The sequence below is a fragment of the Mastigoproctus giganteus genome, chromosome 6, assembly GCF_048544385.1.
Source record: "Mastigoproctus giganteus isolate SK-2022 chromosome 6, ASM4854438v1, whole genome shotgun sequence".
NCBI lineage: Eukaryota > Metazoa > Arthropoda > Arachnida > Uropygi > Thelyphonidae > Mastigoproctus > Mastigoproctus giganteus.
In genome coordinates, this window is record NC_143580.1 from 68,978,646 (window position 1) to 69,005,869 (window position 27,224).

The 27,224-nt window shown below is 38.3% G+C and overlaps 1 protein-coding gene across 1 annotated transcript in view; it reads right to left on the minus strand.

The window, feature by feature from the left end:
- The window catches only part of LOC150084396 (cell adhesion molecule Dscam1-like), a 343,756-nt gene that overhangs the window by 212,368 nt on the left and 104,164 nt on the right, over positions 1–27,224 (minus strand). The window contains exon 2 of the mRNA XM_090375202.1: positions 19,515–19,673. Within this exon, the coding sequence (XP_090231328.1) occupies positions 19,515–19,673 (159 nt within the window). The remainder of the gene's footprint in view (positions 1–19,514; positions 19,674–27,224) is intronic.

A 27,224-nucleotide genomic window follows, 5' to 3' on the forward strand; every position in this document is an offset into this window, starting at 1 on the left:
ATGCAAAATTTATCTTTAATAAGTGTTACTCGTCTTTCTTCCATAATATTTAAAATAAGCTTGGATTCTTTATGTTAATTTTGAATACACAAAATTCACTTTCTTGATTATTATGTTTGTTAGATGAAGATAAGTTTAACAGCTTTTTTTTCTTCTCTAAGTGAAATATTGATAGTACAATAAACTGAAAAATGCGATTTTTTTTAACAAAAACCGGCATAATTTTGTAAAATATATATTTTTTAAATCCTGCATAGTTTATAAAAAAAATCAGCAATCGAATTTGTCTTTAAGAATCGGTTAATGCAAAAAAGGAAGGACATTAAAAACAGTAATAAGAATAATAAGTAGAAAAGAAGAACATGCATAAGTATAGAAGACAATCTAAGGTTCGGTCGAAGACCTGCCAAAGATAGAACTTCCAGCACAAGGAGCTTGAGCTCTGTAGAATCACATATTGCACAAGGAGCTGGTGAAGTTCTTCTAGAATCGCGAACTGCACAAAGAGCTGATGGAGTTCTTATAGAATCATGAATCAGTACAAGGAACTGGAACCCTTCAGGGTCTGAAATCGAAGGTGCCCGTGACAGTAACAACAATGCTGACAGCACCATGAAAAATGCCAAGGGTCATCAAGAGAAATTATTGATACCGCACACATCTTCCATATTCGCATTGGTAGCTGATTTTAGAGCAACCAGATCCTCATCTGTAGATCGCAAGCGTCTGATCTACCGCAGTGTCATACTCCACTGCGAGGGACCCTCAGTTTTCCCAAAAGAATAGACCTACTTTACAGATATAAATAAGTTAATGCTTAACACCCCACTGTCATATGTTGTGAAAGAATCTGTTGGGGCTTTCCAGCAGGGCATCTGTGTGCGGTTGTGCAGTCTCGCAACGTGCATACTGGAATCCATTTACGTTGCCACAGGAGGCTTTGCCACTAATTATAACTCCTAAAGACTCTTAGTCCTTAAGTAATTCCTAAAAACCCTTTGTTCTTAAGTTTAACCCTGCACATTTAGTTTATATTCGTGTGGTATTTCATTATGATTCACGTCCTATAAAAACGTGGATGTGAAGCGATCAACAATCAAAATGGCTGGAGGTAAAAAAGGACTTGAATTATTCCTTTGATAATAGACTTTTTATTTAATTAATTCGGAGCGAGCTTTGTTTAATACAAAATATCCCATTTCTTCAATCATTTAGTTAGCGAGTAGCAGAAAAATCTGTGCGATATATGTCACTGTTAAAGAAACACAACTTTCTATCCATTCCAATTTTAAACCGTTAGCAAGAGCGAGTTTAATGTACAGCATGTTAAATGGGATGCAGCGAGTTGCTTTTCGTGGCATATTTACAAGGCAGCTAGAAAAAGAAGCAAGAAAGTACTGAATGAAGGTTTGTTGGAGTGTCTTGTAAGAGAGAAAGAAAAAAATGATATACCTAATATAAAATAAAAAAAAGAAGAGCTGCATATCTTTACATTTTGGGTACTTCACACGTACACAAAGAGGAAGAAAACGTGAAAAGCATTTCATCGCTTATCTGTAGACCCTCGCGCTGTAGAATATGGCTGAAGCAGTTCTCCGAGGACTAATAGCGAAAGCAGTCAGCATTCCTGCACAGAATTATGTGTGGCAATAAATCATATTAATATTCCCATCCGGATTCAGCCTGCATGGATTCTCTGCTTGCTTGCCGAAGTAGCTGGGATTTAATTCCTATTGAGAGGAAAACCTTCCCTCCCTAACTAACGCTTTCGCTCACTATCCAGTTACTCCATCGTAAAATTTTACACCGGGGACTCCTGATGACAAACCGACCGCAGAGTGCACACACATACGCGTGCGATGCTCACCGATAAAGTTAAGGAAATAGCACATTAGAGATGGCTAATGAGATTTGGATTAAAATATCCCTGAGAACGATCCTGGATTGGCAAGGGGGAATCCAGGCCGTGACACGCAATTTGAGTTAATGCGCCTAAGAAGGCAGAAAAAGAATATTCGTATTCCTTAGTACGAACCTTGACAGCTATTAGTTTTCTGGTAGTTCGTGGAGCTCGTTCTGTTTCTCGCTCTATTCGGGTTTCCAATTATTCTCTTCCATTAATAGTTTATGCGGCTGTCTCCCATATAAGATTATACCAAACGTAGGCGGCAGTGCATCAAAAAGCAAATGATGCAATGGGGTTAATTAAGGACATTAAGGAAGGGCGGGCGGTCAGAAAATTATTGATTACATTTCGTAGTGTTCGTTGGTTAATGTAGGAGGTCGATCTAATGAAGAGAGAGCATGTAGAACACTGCCACAAGTTACTCTGTAAAGACACAATGGCTAGTGAACAATACTAGATGAATGGAAGAATTAAGAAGAGTTATAATCAACTCCCAGCGGGTTACTGGAAACTTTCTTAGAATTTGTAAATTCTCATGGCGAGAATTAAAGACTAGTGGAAAGTTTTCTTGTGGGTTTTTGATGGTTGCGGATATTTTTGCAGATTTTTCTGTATTTAGCGAGGACATAAGACCTTAAAGTACAGAGATTTATATGAAATATGATCCCTGATCTACAATGGTGGAGAATTTAACTGTTTCGACATAATCGATAATTAGTTGAGTTACTATGGCAGTGTTAATGTATGCAGCATTTACGAACTGGTATTTTTCCAATATAGGAATTATTTTTGGGCGCATCAACGGCTTAAACCATATTGAAACATGGTGTACGAGTACGTGTTCAAGGGCCAATTTGCATGTTGTGAGGTTTTACCAATGTGGGAAAGCATCCACTGTGATTTTTTGCAGTTTCTATGAGGAATGATGATACCTTACCATTAATGATGATACCTTACCATTGCCTTATCATTAATATCCGGACACCTGCCTTTAAACAAAAAAAAAAAGAGCTTTTATTATGTCATTTAATATTTTTGTGCTGAAACCTTTTGCTTTTATTACGGCCTTCAATCTTCGCGGGATACTCTCAACCAGCTTTTTATAAATGTCAGGTGATATGTTCCTCAACTCGGCCTTTAACGCAGCCACCAGTTCGGCCCTGTTCTTTGGGCGATCTCGACGTGCACGTACCGGACGATCCAATACATCCCAAAGATGCTCGATTGGGTTCAGATCAGCCTCTGGGCTGACCAATCCAACTTTTCCACACTCATGTCCTCAAGACACTCTGGTACGACCCCAGCAGTATGGCATGGTGCGTTATTTTGCTGATACAGGTATGGGCCTTCCCCGAAGTATTGCCATAATGTTGGAAGTGAACAATTGTCCAGGCTGTCCTGATATTGCGCAGAATTCATGGTTTTGTTGATAACGATTAATGGGCCCAAGCCAAACCATGAAAGGAGCCCCATACCATGACACTGCCTCCATAAAACTTTATTGTTGGGAAGATACAATCAGGAAGGAACTGTTCCCCTAGCATTCACCACACCCAGGAATGGCCATCAGACTGGTAGAGTGCGAGCCTCAACTCGTCTGTCCACAGGACTGTTTTCACTGCTTTACAGCCCAGGATTCGCGCTCCTTGCACCATGAAGCTCGAATCTTCGTCGTCTAGCATTTGTTGAGGTGATCAATTCTGTTGAAGTAATTTATTGACCGTGTCATCTTGCATGTTCACTTTTGCAATTGTCTGTTCGAAGTCCAGTGTGCACTGTGACGTGTTGCATGAATAGGACCTGTTTCCTCATCCATGGAGGAGTGTCTGGATATTAATGGTAGGGCAGTGTAAGGTATTCACCTAATACAGACGGTTACTCTTAAATAAGAAATTTTAATCTAAGAATTTGGAAGAAGATCCTTACAACTGGTGAACCGAAATGGGAGTAAATCTGTCCAACTCAATAAATTTCTTACAGATGGCTTCAGCGCGTCAAGATTTTTGAAATTCTTACAAAACCTCTTTATAAAAAATATATATATAAGCTTCAAAACTTATTATTAACAACTTGTAGTTGTGTTAGCCAGAATAATACATAACAAAACAGAACAATTCATAACAAATGCATTAAAAAAATTCAGAAAATGAAAGCAGTCTGTGTTCATTGCGGTTTGGTGAATTCGTGTGTATTGCCATATGGGATACAGTATTTATAAATAAAATAATTCTGTGTGTGATGGTTATTCAGTAAAATATCCAACGAGAGCAAAACGTATTTCCTGTTTTACAGCGAGGATTTTTCTTTTATTTTAACAGTAAAGAAAAAGAAATCGAAGGTTGTTTAAAGCTTCATTCAATTGAGGGGTAAACACCTGTTAGTGCTGACGTATTGGAATAACAAATGTTTGCTGTAACGATCACCAGAGGAAGATGAAAGTCAAAACAGATTCTTAATATAATCAATCACTTCTTGACTCCAGAATAAAATGGAACAGAACGCCAACTCTCGAAGGGCTACAATAATACGACTGCTTATGTTGTAGCACAGCCTTTCCAGTGATAGCAAATATCAAAATCTACGTCAGATTACCACTACAGAACTATCGCAAAGATATATTACTCGCACGCTCAAATGATATGCTTCTCAAAAAAAAATCTTCTGTAGAGCCAAAATTGCTTTGTTAACATCCGAAATTTCCCATCTTGGTACTTTTATTTTCCACTAACCTCTTGCATATTTCAGTAATGCTACGGGATTTTTGTTTTTATTTACAAGAGTTGTTATCCCCTGTGTACACTCCACACCAAATATTGTAACAAGTTTAAAGAATCCAGTCAGTTGGCCAGCCAACGCTAGTTTCTCTTTAAAAATTACTGAGGTCTTACTGTATACATTTATCTTCAGTTATTTCTAGCCTAATATCCAAAAATGGAAAGTGAGCTTGCAGATTTTATAAGACCTCTTTCTGTAACCGTTTATTTTGGCGATAAGAAACATTACCAATCTCCTTGCATTTCAATTAAGTTATTCTGACTTAATACCTCGTAAGGCCACCTTTTGCTAGTAATACAGCCTGCACACCTCTTGGTATGAGACTCCACAAGGTGTCCTGTGGAAGTGCTATCCATGCTTTGCACAATGTATCCGGTAATGACCACAGATTTTCAGGTGGATGGTCGCAGCATCGAATGTACTTTTCCAGTAGGTCTCAAGCATGCTCAATTGGGTTGAGATTGGTGAGCTGGGCAGCGATGGTACAACGGATAAGTCACTGTTATCTTCTTGAAACCAGTTAGGAATCTGCCAGGCCTTGTGACATGGGGCGCTGTCTAGTTGATAGACGCCGGAGTTGTCTAGTATATGTTATCATGAAGGAATGTACTTGAGTCGAAGAGGATAGAGAGGTAGGCGTTTTCATCCAGCCTTTTGTTAACGTTGATTAGAATGCCCAAGGTGTGCCATCAGAATAGTTCCCAATCTGCAACACCACTACCACCACCTCCATCCTGCCGAACCAACAGTGCATTCAGGTGCTAAGGCCTCATGTTGCTTTCTCTAAATGCAGATACACTCATCATGAGTTGGAAACGGGATTTGACGGGCCAGGCGACAAATTTCCACTTATTAGTGCAATTTCTTCTGTCTCGTTGTGAGTCATAACGTTTGACGACTCATAGCCTGTACGAGCTAATGTCTGGCGCATAATCCATGTGGATATTAGTCTTGCTATTACCAAGTTGTACTGAATGGTTATTTGGGTCACTGTGCTACTTCTCTGTTTTGTTACGAGAAGAGACATACGACGCTCACCACGCGCATTAACCACACGTGACTGTCCCACGTGTGATCTTTGACTGGTTGTTCGACCGTTGTTAAGGCAATCACGGTAGACTCGAGACACCCGTCACAGAACGGAAGCACTCAACTACGTTGGATATTTTTAAGATGCTTGCACCTGCATGTCTTGCCTCCACAATCATTCCATGTTCGAAGTCAGAAGGATCTCAACGAAGACCAATTCTTCATGTGCCCTCGTGGGTAGCACAGTTGGTAAAATCGCCGTCCATCCCAAAACACCAGGTAGAAAAGGCCTGAGTTCGATTTCCATTGATGACTTGGGGAGTTTTTATGGGCTGTTTTCACAACGTTGCTGAGTTAGTCGGTCTCAGGCGAAGGTAGCATGTTTTTTTTTTCTCCCAGAAACTCTGATTTTTCGTCCGGCAAAACAGCAATTTGAACACAGAACACGCACAATTTACAGACATTATATATATATTTCGCAATATAGCCTAATTTGTTAATGCGCCTAGAACCCTGCGACCACCAACCTTCTTCCTTGAGGACACTTAGAAAGCTACGAGCTACAATCTTATTTCAGCCGTTTCCGACTTTGAACCTTCATCATCGCCATAGACCAGTCATCTTCCATACGGGGATATTGTAATGCCAAGAGAACTCAACTATACGCATCTATATCACCTTAAATTTTCCAAGCTGTCAGCTTAACTGTCTCGGAGGTAACTTATTCCGATAATTAACAACTGCATGGTTAAAAACAAAAAGAAAAAAAAAACCTCCAACGATACGGTCTATATATTTTCCTTCGTAATTTGAATGTATGTCACCTAGCTCTAGAAACTTCAGGCAGGTGCCTCTCTAAGGTGTTTAGTTATCAGGCTCTGTTATCCACATATTGGAAGTCCTCCTTAATATGGATCCTTTCTCAATCTCACCAAGAGGGTTGTTTGGAACCAGGGGTTATTATTTGAGCCAGTGACCGCTGAATACGATTGACAATTGTATTTATGATTTCTGTAAACTCCTCTTACTTGGTGGATGTGTAGGAGTATAAACAAGAACATTTAACAAGATTTTTCGTTTACAAAACTGTGCTGTGTATCCATCATTAGACTTCTGTTTCCATCTAAAAGTACGGTGTTTGAATATGCTTTTAGATACAAATAGCATTCAATATTGCATAATATTCTTAAGAAAGGTATGCGGTATGATTCATCGACTGGCACAGCCATTATTATTGTTATTCTTCACATTGTGACGAAAACAGCAGGGTTAGAATCCAGTTTAGGCAATAGGAATTTTTATTATCTTTTTCCTATCGCGTCTCCCCATGAAATTGAGATTTTTCATCCGATACTGCTGGTGTTTCTCAAAGGGGCCACGGATTGCATTGTTCAGAAATGGTCGACAGTTGTTTGATATGAAGGGGGAGTTACCTTCATCTGTTGTCCCATGAAATTCCATTGTATTCTCTTTGTGACACATTTTTTAATGAGAATCCCAAATATGTTCCAGAAGACGGAAGTTGAATGAATAAATGAGGAAGAAGGAAAGTTGGTCTGTGAGTTTGAGGTTGGACAGTAATGTTGACTGGTTGCGGCGCGTGTTCGGATTGGTTAGAAAGAGAGAGCGGGAGTTATAGAAGCCATTTCAGAAGAACAGTGCCCATGGAAGTTTCTATAACAAAAGCATGCGACAGAAGCAGAACGTCTATGAGACGGAGAGTGGAGAGACTCTGTTAGAGATGAATCATTAATTAACCTAACTGCCCTCTTTTGAATAAAATCTAGAAACCTGAGAGAGGTTTTGGGGACACCGCCCCAGATGTGGGCGTGCTATTCCATGGTAGGGCGAATTTACGATTTGTACAGAAAACTCTGCATCTAAACCCAGTTTTTTAGATGCTGAGGAAGCAGTATTTGTGATGTGCTTAAGCCAAGAGTGATTAGAAGTCAGGATAATCCCCAATAGAGATATATGATCTTGCCTAGGAATTATAGTGTCATCGAGGATAAGCATAGGAGCAGAAGAATCCTTTTTGCGAGATATAAAACACAGGACTGAGTTTTAGAAGGATTGAAATCAACTAAGTTATCTTTGCCCTACTGGAAAATTACCTGGAGATGGCATTTAAGGAATTGGTAGTGGATATTCGAGAAGTTAAAGCTGTTTGAGCAGGGCAAGTTTCTCAAACTGGAAAGTGGAATGCAACGTGCTATCACCAGCAAAACTATGAATAGGATTTCCGGTCAATCGAAGGTCGTTAATATACAAGGGGAAAAAGTGGGAGAAAGAATCGAACCTTGGGCAAGACCAGCATAAGAGGAGAAGTTAAAAGACAGAGAGCCATCGTCCATCACCCGCCGTGAGCGGCCACAGAGAAAACTGAATACCCAATTACAAAAAGCAGTCGGAAAACCATAAGATGGAAGCATATTTAGAAAACCTTTACTCCAAACACGATCAAAAGCCTTTGAAATGGCAAGAGCAACTGCTTGGTTTCACAAAACTTTTCTATTTAATTTGTCCACAGGTGGATAACATAAGCCAGAAAATCAGTAGTGGATCGACATTGACGGAATCCATGTCGGCGATCATTGATCAGATGGAAATTTTCTAGATAGGAGTTGGCGTTTAATTGATTGCTCCATTACTTTAGAAAGAGTAGAAGTAAGTGCAATGAAACATAATTAGATCGGACGGATTTGTCACCCGTACAATAATCATATAATTTCTTTCTGTTTCCTAACTGTATGTCCACTTAATTGATCACAATCCATGCGACCATAGGCATCGTCAAAGCGTTAGGGAGTACTCCTGCAGAAACAGCAGTAGAAATTCAACACAAGACTGCTAATATTCTGAAATCTGTTCGATTCTACAGGTTCAGTCTTGACTGGGAGCAACTAACAGCGTTGAGGACAATCACTCAGGATCCTGATTTATTGGTTCTGACAGCCGACAAGGGGCAGAGACCGGTGGTCCTAAATAAAACAGATGACACTAACAAAGCTTTGGAATTGTTGCAGATAGCAGCACTTATAAATTTCTCTGGTCATCGTGGAAACTATAGCTAACGATCTTTGGATAAAGTGGTTTAAAGTGGAAAATGCATGCTACAAGGAGCTTTTGATTAATTCGATTTTCTGTGGTCGAACAAGAAATCTGTTTCAAATCTTAGCTGGTAAATAAAGGAGGGTATAAGTTGGAATCAGAAATTCTTTTCCCCTTCATCTAATACTGTTATAGCCTGTATCCGTTTTTATCCGGGGCGGCCAAACAGTCTATCCATTTACGGACTTTGTAACAAATTCAACCAGACAGGGTTTATCGTTAATGTACCAAAGAGTGGTCAACCAATAGCTGTTATTACCCCTGAAAACAAAATTTTAGTGATATAAGTATCCTTGTAAAGTCCAAAAAAACAATCAAGTGTGTTTCTGAAGAGCTAGAAACATTCATTTAGGCATTGTTCCAGTTAATGGAAATTTGAAGCCGTATGGACCAAGACTGATACACCATTTGTTATAAGATGAACCAGATCGAGGTTTGCATTTCTAATAAACCATACTAAATTCATTAAGACAGCAGTGTGCTCTTTGAGAAGACTATCGGATCCAACGAAGCGTGCTTCGCATTGTCTGGCCAAGTCAGCATGCGCAACTGTGTTCTGGTCGTCCGCAGATCTCCACCTTACAACGAAAGAAAAGATAAACGAACCATATGCTACAGTTTGCAGTAGAATTTCATGTTTTTGAAATTATTGGACCTGTGTTTTTCGATAAACAGTCTCTCTGAAGATGATGAGGACATCATCATATCACAATTCCTCCAGCAACTTAATTATGCAGAATTGTTCTTCCAGCAGAAAGGTACCTCACTTATTAAGCTCAAGTCGTGACTTGTCGTAATAGATCAAGAATTTCATAAATAGTAGATAGTTTGGCGAGGGCTAATCTAATAGCCATCAGAACGTACGCTCATGGAATCTTTCTTTTGGGACTTCATTAAGGAAAGGATGTAGGACTGGAAACCTCGTCGTACCATTTACGATCTCAGACGCTTCACTCATGTCTTTTAGAAGTGGAGGCAAACAAAGATCTTTGTGCCAAAGTGTGTTGTAGTTTGGCAGACAGAGTCCAGCAGTGTGCGGATGAGGATGAAAATTTCGATCAGCTGCTGGCTTGAGCCATTATATATACACAACAAAAGGCCAAAAATTAATAGAAGCGGTGGAGCTCAAATCCAGTGATTTTCTTTATGTTAGAATTCCCTTTAGTTATTTATAGAAACAAAATGGGCCCAATATGAAAAATTATGATTATTTTTGTCATCACATAAATCATGTTTCGCCCATAGGTTATGAATAACGTTATTATATACATCGTGTGTTTCTTAAATCCAATTATCAATCCTGAGGAATCAGCTGACTTATTTATATTTAAAGCAATACCTTGTACATGGGCTAAGATTTAATGGTATTTAAAATTGAAGTATTTGTTTGTCTCTCTGTATCCCTAGTACGTTTGCCCTCCTGGATAGCGCAGTTTCTATCATCACTGTCCTCCCCACACAGGGTGGAAAAGACTTAAGTTCGAATCCCGTCAATGACACCAGTGTCTGAGTTAGTCGATCTCAGGCGAAGGTAGCATGGTTTTCCTCCTGGAAACTTGGATTTTTATCAAACATAAAAGCAGAAATCGTTCACAGAACACGCGCAATATGGCCTAAGTTGCTCATACGCCAAAAAAATAACACTAATATATCTAGCACGTGTATATGTGGTAGCTTTATTGGACAAGATGCATATTAGCAGTCAGAATTCTTATTCGCTTACGATTTACATCAACAAGAGGTTAAATCAAGTTATGTCTTCAAGCTAAGTGTAGGGGCAACTTGATTTTTCCCTGCAGCAGTGTGCGTTACTAATGTTGCCTTCCCTTGCTTGGTTCTGCCACTAAATGTGTAATGACCAAATCTTTACAATAACCTTATTGTCGAAGTGTGCTCAGCAAATTAATGATGAAGTGGCAAATTATCGAGTGCACGTACGTATTATGTAATTGGCCGTAAATGGTCTTGGATGGGAATATTGAGCTGCGTTTGATGGTTGTGCATTATTCATTTTGACGAGAAAACTTGCAGTTTATGTAAATACACGAGGGCACATTTGAGTCACAATTAATTACTTGGAGACAAATTATGTGAAATTGGTCTCATCTATTGTAGTTTTCTGGCAGTGTCTATTACACTGGGTCAATTATCTCTCGATGTTCTAAATGATGTACGCTGTTTAAACATAAGTAATGGCCTTCTAAGAGTGATCCCATTAGCGAAACGCGATATCACAAGCAGTCACCCGCTGCAAGAAACCACATTCCGTTGATTTTGGGGCGAAAGAGGAATACTTTTTAACCCGAATTGTAACATGAGGCTTTCGTAATTATGGAGCCCAAGGAACGGCATAAACTGTATTGATGATCGATTATTTCAGTGACAAGTAACAGTTGATCGATACAATCCCTGATAACAGTGGTGGGTTCGCCACTTTTGGATGGGTCTGGGTTCGATTCCTGTCGACGACTAACACACTGTAGTTAGTTGTCGACAGTAGGAGTGGTTTGCATTCTTGCCTACTTGTAATCCTTTTTATATATGCGTGCCACTCGCCATCCTGTTCTATCATTTCCTCTCTTTCCGATATAATAATAGAACCATGAATTGCGGAAGAAGGTTAAAGGATTTGTCATTCTTAATCCACGTCTCATCAAGTTAGATGAAGTCAAATTTGCCTTCTAGGGGTATACATTGAAGGGTAAATATTTTGTTCACCGTGCTCTTGATATTTTGGAAATGGCAGCTGAGTTGGGTCTCCTACATGATTCCTATACGCTGTAGATTGATTGCTATTGTTCTGTATGTGACAAATTTGGTTCTCTTGCTGTACAGACGACCTATACTCGTGGATACCACAGTGTTTATACTTATGGTCCTTCCACATCAGGTGTAAAAGGTTCCGGTTCGAATTCCGTCAATGACGCGAGGAACTTTAATAAACCATTTTACTCCGTTGCTGAGTTAGTCGGTTTCAAGCGAGGATAGCAAGGTTTCTTCTATCTTGGAAGTCTTGTTTCTGAATGAGGTTGTTCTCAAGTAACTTTTATATGACTCTTTGTGTAGATGATCTTTCGCTAAATGGCTTGGCAAGCGTAGTTGGTTGTTGTCAATCATTCGGATCCCCAATAAAGTTCCTTGGAGACAGGAATTGGTTCTGACCAAAAGAAGAATAACAAGGATCAATTATTTTTATCTGACGCACTTCTTTTTGCAGGTCAACTTCATCACAATTTTTTTTTATCTGGTTGGCTTGTATCCCGGGACTCAACCTTGAGACAAATGCCAGGTTTCTTGTAGATGGCAGCCAGTTTTTGCTTTGCTGCTGGAACACTTGAATGGACAATTTAATCTACTTATGTGTATTATTTCCATGTGTGTGCTTTCTGATCAGTCTGCTTGTTTTCCTGGACGAAAAACCCGATTATTAAATTTCTCTACTTTGCTTAATACGTCAGTTACTGAGTTATTTTAAATAAATTTCAGAATAACTTAAATTCCAAGATTTAATGGTTCAACCAGTTAATGCAAAGTAAAACGCCTTTCTCTTCCTCTCTTGTCGACCAGAGAAGATTCTTTAATAAGGCTTGTAGATCAGTACACGGAAAATTGAAATAATTTTATTAGTAACAATTCATTAAATTAATTTTAATTTCATCGCAATACTGGACTAAACTATTCAGCAGGATGTTGTAGTTTAGGCGCATCAGTGACTTAGATCACATTGCGTAGCTGCATATTACCTCTGTAGAAATGTATATTGTGAGATGTAAATCTTACAATATAGCCTTAGAAGATAGCCTGGAGAGCCTAAGATGGAAGCGTGAAACCTCCCTGGAGAAGAAGAGCAAAAGACAGAAGTAGGTGAGCGATATATTAAGTACGCTAAGTTAACAAGAAGGACTTTTAGTGAAATAGTAGGGTGATTAATGAAAGGGGATAGCAAGTTAAAGATAAATTATCTCTGAGGTAGATATACTAACAGAGTTTATTATGTTAAAAAGAGTTAATGTATAATGCAAAGGAAACGAAGAAATGAGTAATTGATGAAATTGATACGAAAAGCTGTAAAGTGTATAAAGAAGGATTCTGAATATGTTTTAAATGATAGATAATTAAGTTATATGAGCAACTCTGAACATAGTGTTTTAATTGATGAAGATTTGTGTATAATTGGTTTATCTGAATGATTAGAAACAAAGAGAGAAATTAGGATACCGAAGATTGGTTTACAAGTATATTATAGCAATGTGGTGAGAACAAAGAGCTGAATGATGAATGTAGCATATTTGATGATTACTATATGAAACAGAATTGTATCCAGGAGTAAAGGAAATATGTATAGTGAATGTATAAGACAAGAAGAATGAATCAGATTAACTAGTGAAGGGAAACTGTAATAAGAATAATATATGCAAGGTATCTCTAATTTAACTTTGTATGTCATGTTATATGCTATTTAGTTCAGTTGAATATTATGTTGTATATATGTATGTAATAAATTTCATGTTTTATTTTCACTTTGAGTCCTGTTATTCTAAATAACACACACCTTGCTTGCTTAAGTGTTTGCTCTCCCACAATTTGGCGAGAGAATCCTGGACACTGATTATGGGGAAACAAAAGAAATTACCCTCAAGATCTTGAGAATCTTCTGTGAGATATAATAAGAAGAAATAATAACTAAATATACTCCCCCACAATATATTCACATGCGATTTTCATGTTGTGAGGACTGAAAAACTTGGAAAAACTAACAAAGGAAACTTTACACCCTTCGCCTTAGATTGGCTAACTACAGCCTGGATTGAAGAACCCTTTAGACATTTCTCTAGTCATTGATAGGACACGAAGTCAGACCTCTCCAAACAAGTGACGAAACCGCTATATTGTCACGGAAGACGTAATTCTTTGAGGGTAGCACAGTGGTTCTAATCACTGTCCTCCACACACCGGGTGGAAAAGGTCTGAGTTCGAATCCCCTGTATGAGACTATGAAGTTTTATGGACTTTATTTACAATGTGTGTATTAGGTGACTTTATTTACAATGTGGCTGAATTAGTCTGCCTGAGGCGAAGATTTCATGGTTTCATCCCTCCCGGAAACTCGGGTTTTTCGTTCAGCAAACAGCAAACTGGCTTTGGAATATATACAGTTACAGAGACAGTATACACGTACCTAACTCTGACCCACGGAAGATGTGTTCAGCTTGCTATTAATAAAGTTATCAAGATATCGAAGTGGCAGTCATATCCATTGGTCGACTAGAGTACTTTTAAGGTTTTAGAGAGATTGTATGAAGGTAGCTGGAGGATTACAGCATGTCTTTCCATGAGCGTTCCATGTATACTCTATACGATGGGTGTTGGGGGATTTCGGTAGCTGCGCGATACAGATAATGGTCTTCATCTTCAGATAGCGGTCATTCAGTTATGAATTATGTGAATAGTTAACTTTCATCCTGAAAGATGAAGTTGTTTCCTATTACACCTGCATAAGATCTCACATGAGGATCCAGGATATTATCGCTCTACCCCTGTGCAGTCATTGTGCTCCTTGAAAGCAAATGCAAGTTAATATATCTACCCAAACCAATACACTAATTTCTCTCCCGAGCGAACGTTCAGTGATGTTATGGAATGGATGATCCTAAGTTCCCCAAAATGGATGTATGTGTGGAATATCTCTGTAGCTGAAATCTGGTCTCTTCGGTTGTCTTGAGGGGGAGACCTCTCTAGTGGAATTCCTTCTTATGATAAATGCTGAAATACCCATGATCCCATCGCATTCACGAGGTCCAAACACAGTCGAGATGGTTATCAATTTATGTCTTTGTACCAAAAGTGCAAGGTATCTATCCTCATTCAAGGTTGATACACTAAGTCCCCCCCCCATGAAGTCTAGTGGTGTCAGTTTGATTATGATCGCTCTTCTTCCAGACTAGGTTCGAATCTCATCACGGCAGGAATTAGTATGGCTATGGTCTTTTTACACGTTGTGGGCGAGTTAGTCAGCTTGGGGAAGTGGTTTCAAGTTTGTTTTTTCAATGAAATGGAGTTATTTCATTCAGAAAATCAACAAAGGCAATTTCTGGATTAGATGAACACCGTGAAGTCAGGCCATGTTAAGAAACATTATATATTTTTAGACATCTTATGTAAAATCAGCACCATTTTTGAATATAATAATCTATTCATTATATAGGTATGATGGTATTACCCATGAATCCAAAAATGGATTCTTCTTATTGAAGTTCAGAAACAAATGTAATAATTTAAACCAGAATTCCCTGTTTTTTATTTATTTATTTATCAATAGAGATAGAAACAAGTTATCTGTTTAAAGATATGGCATTATTTCTCACTCAATATTTGGGCAATAAAGATATCGTTCTTACACATCCATTGTGTCCACTTTAGCAAATCCAAATTGCCAGTAGCTATATAAAATTGCTATTTAAGTGCTACTATTCAGTCTCATGCTGGCTACAAGTTATATAAATAGGTCTTCGGTTAATATCTCACTGAATTCGGGAATTCTAATGGAATCGAATTATTTGGAAAAGAAAAAAATCCATATTGGATTCTGACTCATTTCCATTTCTTTACTATTTTCAAAGTCTGATAGCGAGCTTCGTTTCTTCCTTCCATAAAATAAATTATGGCAACCACTAGACGGAATTCTCAGTTCTTTGCAATCGGAACTCATGCGAATTTTCAATAAACTATCATCAGACGCACCTGACGAAAATAACGAAGCATTGAGATTCCAGTATTAAAGAAAAACAGCAAGAATCCTAACTCTAAGATGTAAACGAGTGATTTAAATTACCACAGAAGTTCAGGTGGCGCTTTGAAAACAGTGCGATATTGTGCTTTAAATTTCTCTTTTTTTTTAACTTTCATTTCTTTCTTGCGTTAATATTAACTGCTCTCTATATATTTTCCGCTAATGACGCCCACAGTATGAATTTTTGTAGATAAAACTGCCAGAGAAAATATTTACATAAACTCTGTTTCGCGTTTGCAACTGTTTGCTGTGAAGTAGTTTAGTTTTATGATAGCTGGTAATGCTTTATCTTTCCATTCAAGGAAGGAAATACTGGCCAGTGAGGGAAGTAGTTTGTGTGGAGGGAATTGCAAAAGAATGCAGCATGTTATGTTAGATTTATTAAGCAGTTTTCCCAAGCTATAAAATATTATGACCTATTTTGTTTTCTGCAGCTATTAAATGTCTCAATTTTTCATTTTATTAGACACGAAATAGTGGCCATTGGTTACAGATCAACGTGGCACTGATTCAACTATGAGCGAATTATTGATTTCAAGTTCTTTTTGGTGATGGTGCCCGATATCGATTTGGTTGGGGGGAGTGCACTATCTATTGAAGTCAGGACTTATGAAATTCCTTAAAGTAATCAAAATACTGATTGCTAGCTTATGGACCTCGATAAAAAGTGTTGTAGATGTTCTCTTCTCTTTCTTCTTATGGCTTTATGAAAATCAAATGCAGAAAAATTCCATCACTATCACGTATTTACTTTATACTAATACACCATTACATTTTAAAATAAGAAAATAAGGAAAGGGTGTTTAATAAATTTCTAGTTTTAACTTTAAGAAAACATAATAAATTTAGGATGTAAACTAAAATTTCATTATTCAAGTGTTTTTATAGGAATTATATCACAATAACACAATGAAATGACGATCGAATAGTAATAAAACAACTTAAATAGTTATGAATGCCATATAATATTAAAGATGTATGATTCTTGTACTGTTTCGTGTAATGTACTCGTAATCTGGTTATAATACGCTGCATTATTAAAAATATATACATATATCATCGATGTTTTCTTAGAAAATTGTGTTTCTGAATCATTTTCTAATGCTGATTTATTAGATTATTAAAACAAAATGCTTCTACCAGACTTTTATATTTAAATACATGTTAAAACACTATTGAAAAGGGCAGTGTAGTAAAAAGTCCACTAAACACCCAACTCTCATTTTAAAACTGATCTACGATGGGTCGAATTTTAATTTCTTTGATTTTTTTGCAGATGCTTATACTATACAGACCCTCTTTAGCATCCAGCAATATTCAGCCATCATGTTGACGTTCCACCTCCTTAGTACCTCAACTCCATGTCTTTAACATTCTAGTGAAACCTCTCCCCCAGTTCTTCATTAAGTCTACCTACATCTTCTAGGAAGTAGTCCATGTGGGAGTGCAAAAATGTACGTACATTGACACTCATGTTGCAACCAGCTTCTCGAAGTTTGCCAATACATTTTCAACTATATTCTTGTAGTCTGGATCCTTGTTGTTCTCCAAGAAGTTCTCAGCAGCATACCTGAATCTAATCGATGACTATTTTTCTCTTTTATTCATAGTTTCTCAAAATCTCGGTCATTCGTCAGTTGGGAATTTGAGGTCCAACAAAATAATCTTGTTTTAGCGTGGCTTCGGTGATCGATGGGTATTTAGTACAAAGATAGTTGAAATGAGAACCTTTTTAAGGTAAAGCTTTCACACACTGTATCATCAAATCCAGTTTGATGTGCAAGGGTGGAAGGAGGATATAGCGAAAACAGTGGTTTACGTTTGTTTGTTTGTTATTTGGTTTTTAGGAGTATTAGCAACTAAGGCCATATTGCTCGGGGATATGCGGTGGTCATTCCCTGACCTTTCCGCATCCTCCGTATTTGGTGGTGACGGGCTCGAACCCCGGTCTAATCAAGAAGCGTGTGCTACGCACTGCTGCTCCTTCCCACCTGGCTACGGACGTGCCTAGTGGTTTATGAACTATGTAATTAGATCCATGCAAAACACTGCCCCTCTTTAGTCAGACCTTGACATCCCAGTGCTTACTCCTTGTCTGACTGTCCCACTCACACAAAAGCCATTTTTGTGTAGCCAGACTGCTGCCCAAGTAACATACCTATCACTTTAAAGTCAACGTAGACCAACCAACCATGTTCTTCATACTTGATATTAGTCAGCAATTTCTTCAAGTTCTCATATGTTTCTTTCCGATGCGCAGGATGAACTATTGCAATTGACCCATATTTATTTCCATTGTTGAGCAACACGCCTTTGAGACCCTCTTTGATGAGTCAATAAAAAGTCTCCATTGTACAGGATTCTAACTAATTCCAAAATAGTTTATTAAGTAATTTTTATTACTTTAAAAAACCATAGAATCGTCCTCTGCAAAAGTAGACGACTAGTGCTCCTTCTCTGTGTCTGTATCGTGAGAAAATACTTCTCATGCAGATTCCTTTGGTAAATTTAATCTCTTACCAGATCAGTGAGTTCATGCTGTGAAAACATTGAGAGCTGAACTCAATGTCTTCAGGAATATAGACTTCAGAGGCTTTACTTTCAGCACTCTCTACTGCTATATTCTCCAATATACGTGGAGGGCATGGTTTTCAGCAAATCCCATGTGGCATATCGAATACTAGGATACACAATGTCCTTCTTACTCTTTTCATTATATCCCTCTACGTTAACTAAGCAAGCCTTACAGTCACCACAGTGGTTTCTAGGCTCCCCACCCAAATCACGGGAATTGCAAATGGCTTTCTTTTTACGAATTTTTCACAATCTCCATGCTTCAACACAGGTTTGTCAAACTTTATGTGGAGCCCATTGGTCTCAGAGTTTCACTCCAAAATAAGCACAATACATTTTTTTGCATATTCTGTAATATTTTGTCTTTACTTAAGGACTACATAACGTCCACAAATATAGATTAATGTTCCACTCCAAAGCACGGTACTAATATTGTCATGGATGCAATTTTACCAAACGATGATAATCTGAATCATTTGGAACGTGAAAACAGGAAACCAGCGATTAATTTTAAGCTCATTTCAGTTTCCTCTTCAGTTGAAATGGTTATTTTGCGTGATATGCTACTGAAGCAATTTCACATGCTGGTTCGCTACCTTACCCTGAAGTTAGAACTGTTCCCTACCATGATTCAACCTCCTCTTAATAAGATGACATTTATGTGTCTTTACTAACGCATTTACAAAATTAACCGTGTTTTAGAAGCCACAGAACATTTTTAGATGAAATAATTAAGTTTCTATACAGTTAGGTTTAATATGTCGATTACTGAGCTGTTTTAAATCATCTTCAGAATATTCCAGATTCTAATTTGTAGATCATGTATTATACCAGTTTCTCTAAAGTAGGCGTGCTTTTCCTTTCTCTTGTGGTTTTTTAGTTGCAGTATGTAAGCTGCCTGGTAAATGAAATGGTCTTAATGTTCACAGCAGAACGAACTTCGCCTTTACAACGAGTTACCATTGTACTGCACTATTTCGTTTGAAGTCCTCGTCTTGTTTATTTTTTATTATTATTTTTTTTATGTAGAAAACTCCAGAAATATATTCAATGTTTAATAATTTCTAAATCATCTAATTTCCTTCTTATTAATGCCATCCTCCTAAAAATAAGCAAAATTTAAATAGTTATTAAATACACCAAAATATATTTTATATATAAATATATATTTAAAATTAAAATTTTTTTTATTCTCTCTGTCTTGCAAAAATTGTAAAAAAACTAAAGCGGGAAATTTTCAATTTTCCAACATTCTGCGCACGTTGCGTTTCCATGACAACCGACTAAAGAGATCTGGGTAAATTTATTTTTTCAAGTATTTTGGCTTACCTGATTGATCGCGTTGTATTACCAGAGCGTCATTGGTTTCCCAGGAAACCACAGAAACAAATTCCTTGACAGACAGTGGAATATAACACCTCAGAACAGCTGGGTTGCCTTTAACAGCGAAGTCGTCCTGAGTTCTGATTTCGTATTTAATGCGGATAACTGAAATTAGAAAAGAAAATAGTTTAATTAATTCTTGCATGCACGTGCGCATCATTAGATTGTTTTGAAAATCCCCTGAAGGAAAGAGAGTAAAATTAATAGCGAAAGCAATTTCCCTTTATTGTTTTTCTTTGCAAAATGTTCGATGAAAGATCTCAAGGTGGGATTAAAAGAGACGAGCTAATGTACGCCGTTGTCATAATAGTAAATGTGCCGTTCATCACCACTCCACTGACGAACAATAAAAATCAGCAGAGAATTTAAGACTATTTTACTGTTGAATAGAGTGAAAGCGTCAACTGCATTTGAAAGGCTTAAGGGAAAAAGACTATTAGATGCATTTTAATCACGCTGTGCAAGACATCTTAGTCGTTTACTAAAGACAGAGCATTAGCAGATTTTGAATTGAAATGTAGAATAGCTGTTAGCTTTTTATTTTGTTAACATAAAACAGAAATCGTAATTAGCTTGTCCGAAAACACAGTAAGTTTGTTACGCAATTGTGTTTATGTTAGAAATCAACAAATATTGCTTCCAGCATGGACTTCTGGGAATTATCGTAAAATTCTTGATATGAACTGCAGCGTTATCGTCTGCGTTTTGTTGTTTTCAATAATTAGATTTTAACAATGGCTTCCTGCCCAACAATGCTCACACAAACAACAATCATTTTGCCGTTTTCAATAATTAGATTTTAACAATTCCTTCCTGTCCAACAATGCTCTCACAAGCAATCAGTTTGTTGCTTTCAATAATTAGATTTTAACAATGGCTTCCTGCCCAACAATGCCCACACAAACAACAATCATTTTGCTCTTTTCAATAATTATATTTTAACAACAATTCTCTCACAAACAGTTTGTTGTTTTCAATAATTAGATTTTTAACAATGGCTTCCTGCCCAACAATGCTCACACGAACAACAATCATTTGGAAAAACTTCGGACACAAAATAATAGAATCTCTGTACGCCAACAATAGAATTTCTGATTAAATGGCTTTTAAATGTAAAATGGCTATTTTGAAATCGCCCACTTCCTGAAAGCGGATTTTACACTGCCAATAACGTTGGTTTTCTGTCGATTTCTCTAATTATAACCTCTTCAGAGGAACAAACTGAATATTGACTAAGTGAGACAGACAGGATGGGCTAGACGTTGCAGCAAGAGACAGCAAGCAAAGCAATTAAGTCCATAATTGCTGAAGTGTCAATCAAGACAAGGTTAGATCTGATATTCCCCGTGAAAGAGAATTAAAGCAACAGACGAGGAAGGTGAGTGCAAAAATAGATCCGCGAGATTATTGGACAATCGCGTACAGATTATTAGTGCTGGTTTAACAAATATCGGGGCCTGAAGCGGAAAAACTAGCGAGAGGACTATCGCTTCTTATAATGAGCAGAATTTGTTCTTATTTCAAGTAAGAAAATGTCTTACTTGAAATGAGAACAAAAAATATGGTAAGAGATTATTATTTAAAATTATTATTAAAACGTTTTGTTTACGTCAAAAAATAGGTAGCTCATGAATAAAAGAAAGTATAAAGATATACAGTATATATAGTGTAATAAGTACGGTATTTTAGTTTTAAAGGATTCGTTTTCGATACTTCATGATGATCATGAATTATCACCCCTTCTTCAGGACTTACAGACTCTGGTTAATGAGCAACCTGGCTAATTCGCATCTCGGATAATAGTCAAGAGCCCACTACATCAGAAATTAAAAAAAACAAAGCTTGAAAATCTTGAAAATCGATTGGAGGATCTTCGAAACGATGTAGAGACTTCAACCACATCGTTAAGAACGAGTATTATCGCCGTCCTCCCGAAATTGGTGGAAAAGACCTGAGTTCGTGTCCCGTCGATGATGTGAGGAATTTCCGTGAACCTTTTTCACAACGTGGCTGAGTTAATCGATCTCAGGAGAGGGTGGCATGGTTTTCTCTCTCCCGGAAACTCGGGGTTTTCATCCAGAAAACCTACCTGAGAACATACGCAATTTACAGACAATATACACAGAGCAATACGGCCTTAGTCGCTGATGCCCCTAAATCCTCTACAACAACAACAACCAGCATTAATTATTAATTAAATGCGAGAATAAATATTCATTATATGCTTTTAACCACTGATGTCTTAAAGTGTAATTTTAACCCTCAGAAGGCTGTCGTTAAAGAGGGACTGCAGGTTGAAGAAATAGAAAGAACAATTAGAGATAGACTAATGGAGTGTGTCAAATAGAGGAGTTAGAAGAACTGAAGAGATAGACGAATAGAAAGAGAAATGAGGGAAGTAGAAAAGATAATTTCCCCCTTAAAACACAAACGTAGTTAATCCAACGTTTATGTTCTGACAAAGCCAGCTAAGTCAATTGTGTTCCTTGAGGCACGGGTGCATACAAGAATTTTAATGGCTGAAAGTGGTCGTGTCTGTCGCGGGAAATTACTGCTCCGTATTATCGTGGAATAATTTCGAAAGTCTCTGCCACTATTTTTTGTGCCCAAAACAATTACATGCTCTAATGCTCATGAAGCAAACGAACAAGAAAGTGTTCCGAAAATTCAAGACAACTTGCCAAGCGTATTATTAAGGCCGTCAAAATTCTATTCTTTTATCCGAAATGACAAACGAAAAACTTTACCGAAGTTTTGAAAAGTAGAACAGGAGGAGACGAGCAGATGTTACTTACGTAGTGGATTAGAAAAATCAACCTAAATAAGCCATGAATGACAAACATACAAAAACAGTTTGGACTGGACTGAATGCTCTCTCTCTCTCTCTCTCTCTCTCTCTCTAGAGATACATATTCAAAATATATATTTTGTATTTATATAAATACAAAAAATTATCTATTTATATAATATACACTGTGCTGCCACTTTATTAGGTACACCTGCCTAGTAGCGTGTTGAGCCTCATTTAGTCTTCAAAACAGCCTGAATTCGTCTAGGCATGGATGGAACAAGGATGCTGAAAACACTTTGTGCAGGAATGGAGTACCATGCAGACATGAGTGTGTCACGCAGTTTCTTGAGATTCGACGGAGGTGTAGGTCTGCAGCGAACAGCCCTTTCCAGATCATCCCAAAGATGTTCAATATGATTGAGATCCGAAGAAATAAGCGGGCCACTGCAACAAAGAAAAGTCATTGTCATGTTCCTGGAACCATTCCATAGTGATTCAGGCTTTGTGCACCGGCGCATTATCCTGCTGGAAGTAACCATCTGGCTGAGGATAAACTGTGAACATGAACGGATGCACTTAGTCAGCAACGATGTTTAGGTATGATGTGGCATTCAGACGTGAATCTATGGGTATCAATGGACCGAGCGTGTGCCAAGAAAATATTCCCCACACCATAACACTGCCCGCACCACCTTGCACAGTAGTCGTCAGACATGATGGGTCCATGGATTCATGTTGTTTTCGCCAAATTACGAGCCTTCCATCAATATGATGCACCAGGAACTTTGACTCGTCAGACCAAGCAACTGTTTTCCAATCCTCGATAGTCCACCGCTGGTGTTGCTGTGCCCACAGGAGGTGTGCTCTCTTGTTCTTCATTGATAACAAATGTACGCGATGTGGCCGTCGGCTGTTGTAGCCCATTAGCGACAAAGTGCGACTAGTGGCCTGTTGCGATATTTCGTTCTGCGCACCAAGGTTGTATTCTGACATGATGTGCGACATTGTGGCCCGTCTGTTTGCTTGCACAATTCTAGCCATCCTCCTCTGACCTCTCTTATCAACAAGCGATTTTCTTCCACAGGAGTGTCGTTGAGAGGATGTTTTCCGTTCATTGCACCATTATCGATACACCCTTAAAACTGTGATGCGTGAAGAGTTCAGGAGAACTGCCGTTTCAGAGGTACTTTGTCCAGCATGTCTTGCACCTCCTACCATGCCACGTTCGAAGTCTGTTAGATCACTCCTTTTCCCAATTCTTGCAACAGTTTGTACTGATACCAGAAAGGTTGTTCTGCTGCATTTATATCCACAACTGTGGTCATGTGACTTGCAACGTTGTGGAACAAACCATTTGTGTGCACAGAAGGGGTGTACCTAATAAAGTGGCAGCACAGTGTATGTTTATATTATATAAATACTTATATTCAATAATATATGTTTTTAACAATTATTGCCTTAACATGTAATTTAAACCGCGATATAAAGTTGCGATATTAGCGCTGAAAATCACATTTAAAAATGGTAGTTTATATCCATGGGGGGGGTTGAAATTTGAGCCCTTCCCACACCCTTACAGTTGTAATGCTGGTTTTTGTTTACTTAAGCTGGAACAGTCGGTGAAATCACTATGCAGACCAAATCAGCAACGTAAGGCACACGAGACCAGGTACGGTGGCACACAAGGCGATTTCACTTAATTATAAACTCGCGGCAAAATCAGACTGGTGTGCGTGCTAGTGTTTCAATTTAATTGCTGAGTGAAGCCCTTTAAATACATGCAACCTCCTCCAACACGCACTCCCATGGGTACGCAAGTATACTGACAAACGGACACCCTGCTTTCAGCCTTTTTTCCATCACTAGTTGTCTTTTAATCTGCAGCTAATTATGTAAATAGAACTGGCTGATCTGTACACACTGGTTGTTCACACTGCTGATGCTTTATTAAGGGTATTTATTTTATGGGTCTCATGAGGAGGCACTCGTGGGTAGCACAGTTGGTAAGCTAATCGTTCTCCCCACACAGGGTGGAAAAGACCCGAATCCCGTCAATGATGCGAGTTATTTTTATGGGTCTTTTTCACAAAGTCGCTGAGTTAGTCGGTCTCAGGAGAGGAGAGGATAGCATGGATTTTTCTCCCTTAAACTTGGGTTTTTCGTACAGTAAACAGAAAATCGACCACAGAACACATGCCATTAACAGTTAATATACACAGAGCAACATGATCTTAGTCGCCGATGCTCCTAAAACCCAACAACAACCAACCAATCAGTGCTCGTCTTTGAAAGTGTTCCACCTGGAGAAAATGGACAGATTTATTTAAAAATTTGCAGGCAAAACTGTGATGTGTGTGGACGTAAACGATTACAATGTTTCTGTGTGATATCCAGTGACGGCCGTATGAGCGTCTAGGGGCACGTTGGGAATATAAGCAATCGAGTCTCCATCAGGAAGCGTCATACTGGTTCAATATCATGATTCATGGTACGCGGAGCAGTGAATTGCAACAGCCGTTCTGGGCTTTATTAATAGAACGTTTACTGCAAGATGTTACAATGAAACCATTGTAAACTCAATGCTTCTGATCTTTCTCCGCTCTGTCCTGAACATTATTTTGCAGAAGGGCAATGGCGCCCACACATTGATCTACTAATTGTTCAGTGGACATGCTAACTTGGTATGCACGTTCACTAGATCTGTCGCTATCGAACACATTTAGAACATGAGGCGTTTACTGACCACTTCTCAGGCGCTACCCGCTGTTGTCAAACTCACAGCACGTGTCTCAGTGTTTACCAAGATGATCTTCGCTATTTTCTCGACTTAGTATGACTATGCTTTGGCAGCTAGTGCAGCTGTTCAAGGGTCCATACTTCATAATTTTCGTAAGTAAATATTGCTGAAGTAACCCACCCAACTGAATCATATATCGAATGGTTGGTTGTTGAAGTGGCTTTAGGCGCATCAGCGACTTCCATATTGTGCCGTATATAATCTCTGCAATTGCTGTTTGCTGGACGAGATACCCGAGTTTCCGGGAGAAAAAACCGCGCTGCCCTCTTCTGAGACCAACTAAACCACGTTGTGAAAAATACTAATAAAAGTTCCTCCAGTGATTAACGGGTTTCGAACCCGTATCTTCTCCGCCTGGTGTGTGTGAAGGACTGTGATTATACCATCTGTGCTACTCAAGAGAGCATATATTGTAAAATCTTGGATTTATGACTCTATGCGATAACTGCTCCATGGTTTCTTCTGAAAACTAGATTGTTCATTCCACTAAACAATGAAACCTATTGTGGCATACAAGTAATTACCATAAGAATCAACTATGGATAGATAGAATCACAGAATACCAATTCTCTGATCAAGTACCAAGTTGCTACCATAAAATATATAGCACTACGCAAGCGCACTAATCCAAGTAGCTTTAAATAAGAAAACTCTCCTCCACCTCAGTATCAGAAGCACTTAAATAAGTTAGAAAATTCGTTTTGTTTGGGCAATATAGCCGAACAATGTCCAATCATCGGTATAGAGGATTTAATGGATCTTATTTTCGCATCACGAAATCCCACAGCGTTGATATATGGCATAACTTCATCTTCTTGATTAACAAGTTACAAACTTATTGCTTTTCGCCTAATTTCCCTGCAGTACACGAGACCAATATATTTCATCCTCGCTAAAATAATGGCCATAGGTGATTGTCGTAAACAAGCTTCTTGGGGATATCAATGAAGTGCCAGTGTTGTTTTTATGGCTCCATTAACGATGTTATAAAGAATGTCACCAATGTTAACCACCAACGATCCAATGACCAGAAAGAAGTCTTTATGGTCCAATGGTGCCACAATTTTCTTGGCGCCGTAAACTTGTGACGACAAATAAAAGTGTTAAACCATTATCATAAATGTGTGGCTGGTGGTATTAGCTCATCGTATTTAGGATGAAACAAAAGACGTATAAAAAAGAAAACTGCTGTCAATGATTTCTTCTGTTTCGAGTCTCCATCGTGGCGTAGTTTCTTTTCCTGGCAAAAAAACAGTTGTTGGTCAACAACGAACGACTCTTCTACCCAAACAGGGCTTTAAAACTGGCAGAATTATTACACCTACTGATTTTCCGTATTACATTCTCTGCAATATATAGTCGGTGTGTGCTCTGCTGCATCCAATTCTTCAGGTTCTTCTTCTGTGCCTTAAGGCTCACCATCTAAGCACTCCAGAGAGGCACATTACATTTATCAACCACTATTGTCGTGCAGGGGACGCGTATAAAAGCAGAGTAAAAGTTGGAAAAGAGCCAGTACGACTATTGGGTTCACCAGCCGAGCGCCAATTGTTCATAGTTGGCCTCGCTCCAACCCTAAGCTATTAGTACTCACAGAATAAAAAGCCTTGCATCCTATTAACGCCACTTAATTTTGGGATGTGGGACGAAAATGGCCTTAATTCTGCGATGGGCGAGAAACTCCAAGAACTTGGAGGATGGGCTGGATAGAAGAGAAAGGATGCGAGAGTAAATGCTCCTTTTCCATATATTAAAAGAGATTACCTTCTTTAGATTTATACGCGGTGTATTTTATGCGAAGTGGATTTTTTGTTCAGACGCAATAAAACCTACGATGTTCCTCCCAGAAAACAACAAAAAAATTCCTTCGCCAGAATGTGGTACAGTTCTGTGAAATCGATACAGCTCATTCCGAGTAGAAAAAGAGGTAAAATTAATCTTAGGTGTTTTATAATCCTCTATTCATTTCTTGCGCAATTCTGAGACATATTTTGGAGCTTTGCAGTTTAAATAAATTAATTCCGAAGTTGAGCCGTTGTTGGAGCAGTTGAGAAATGCATCAATACGT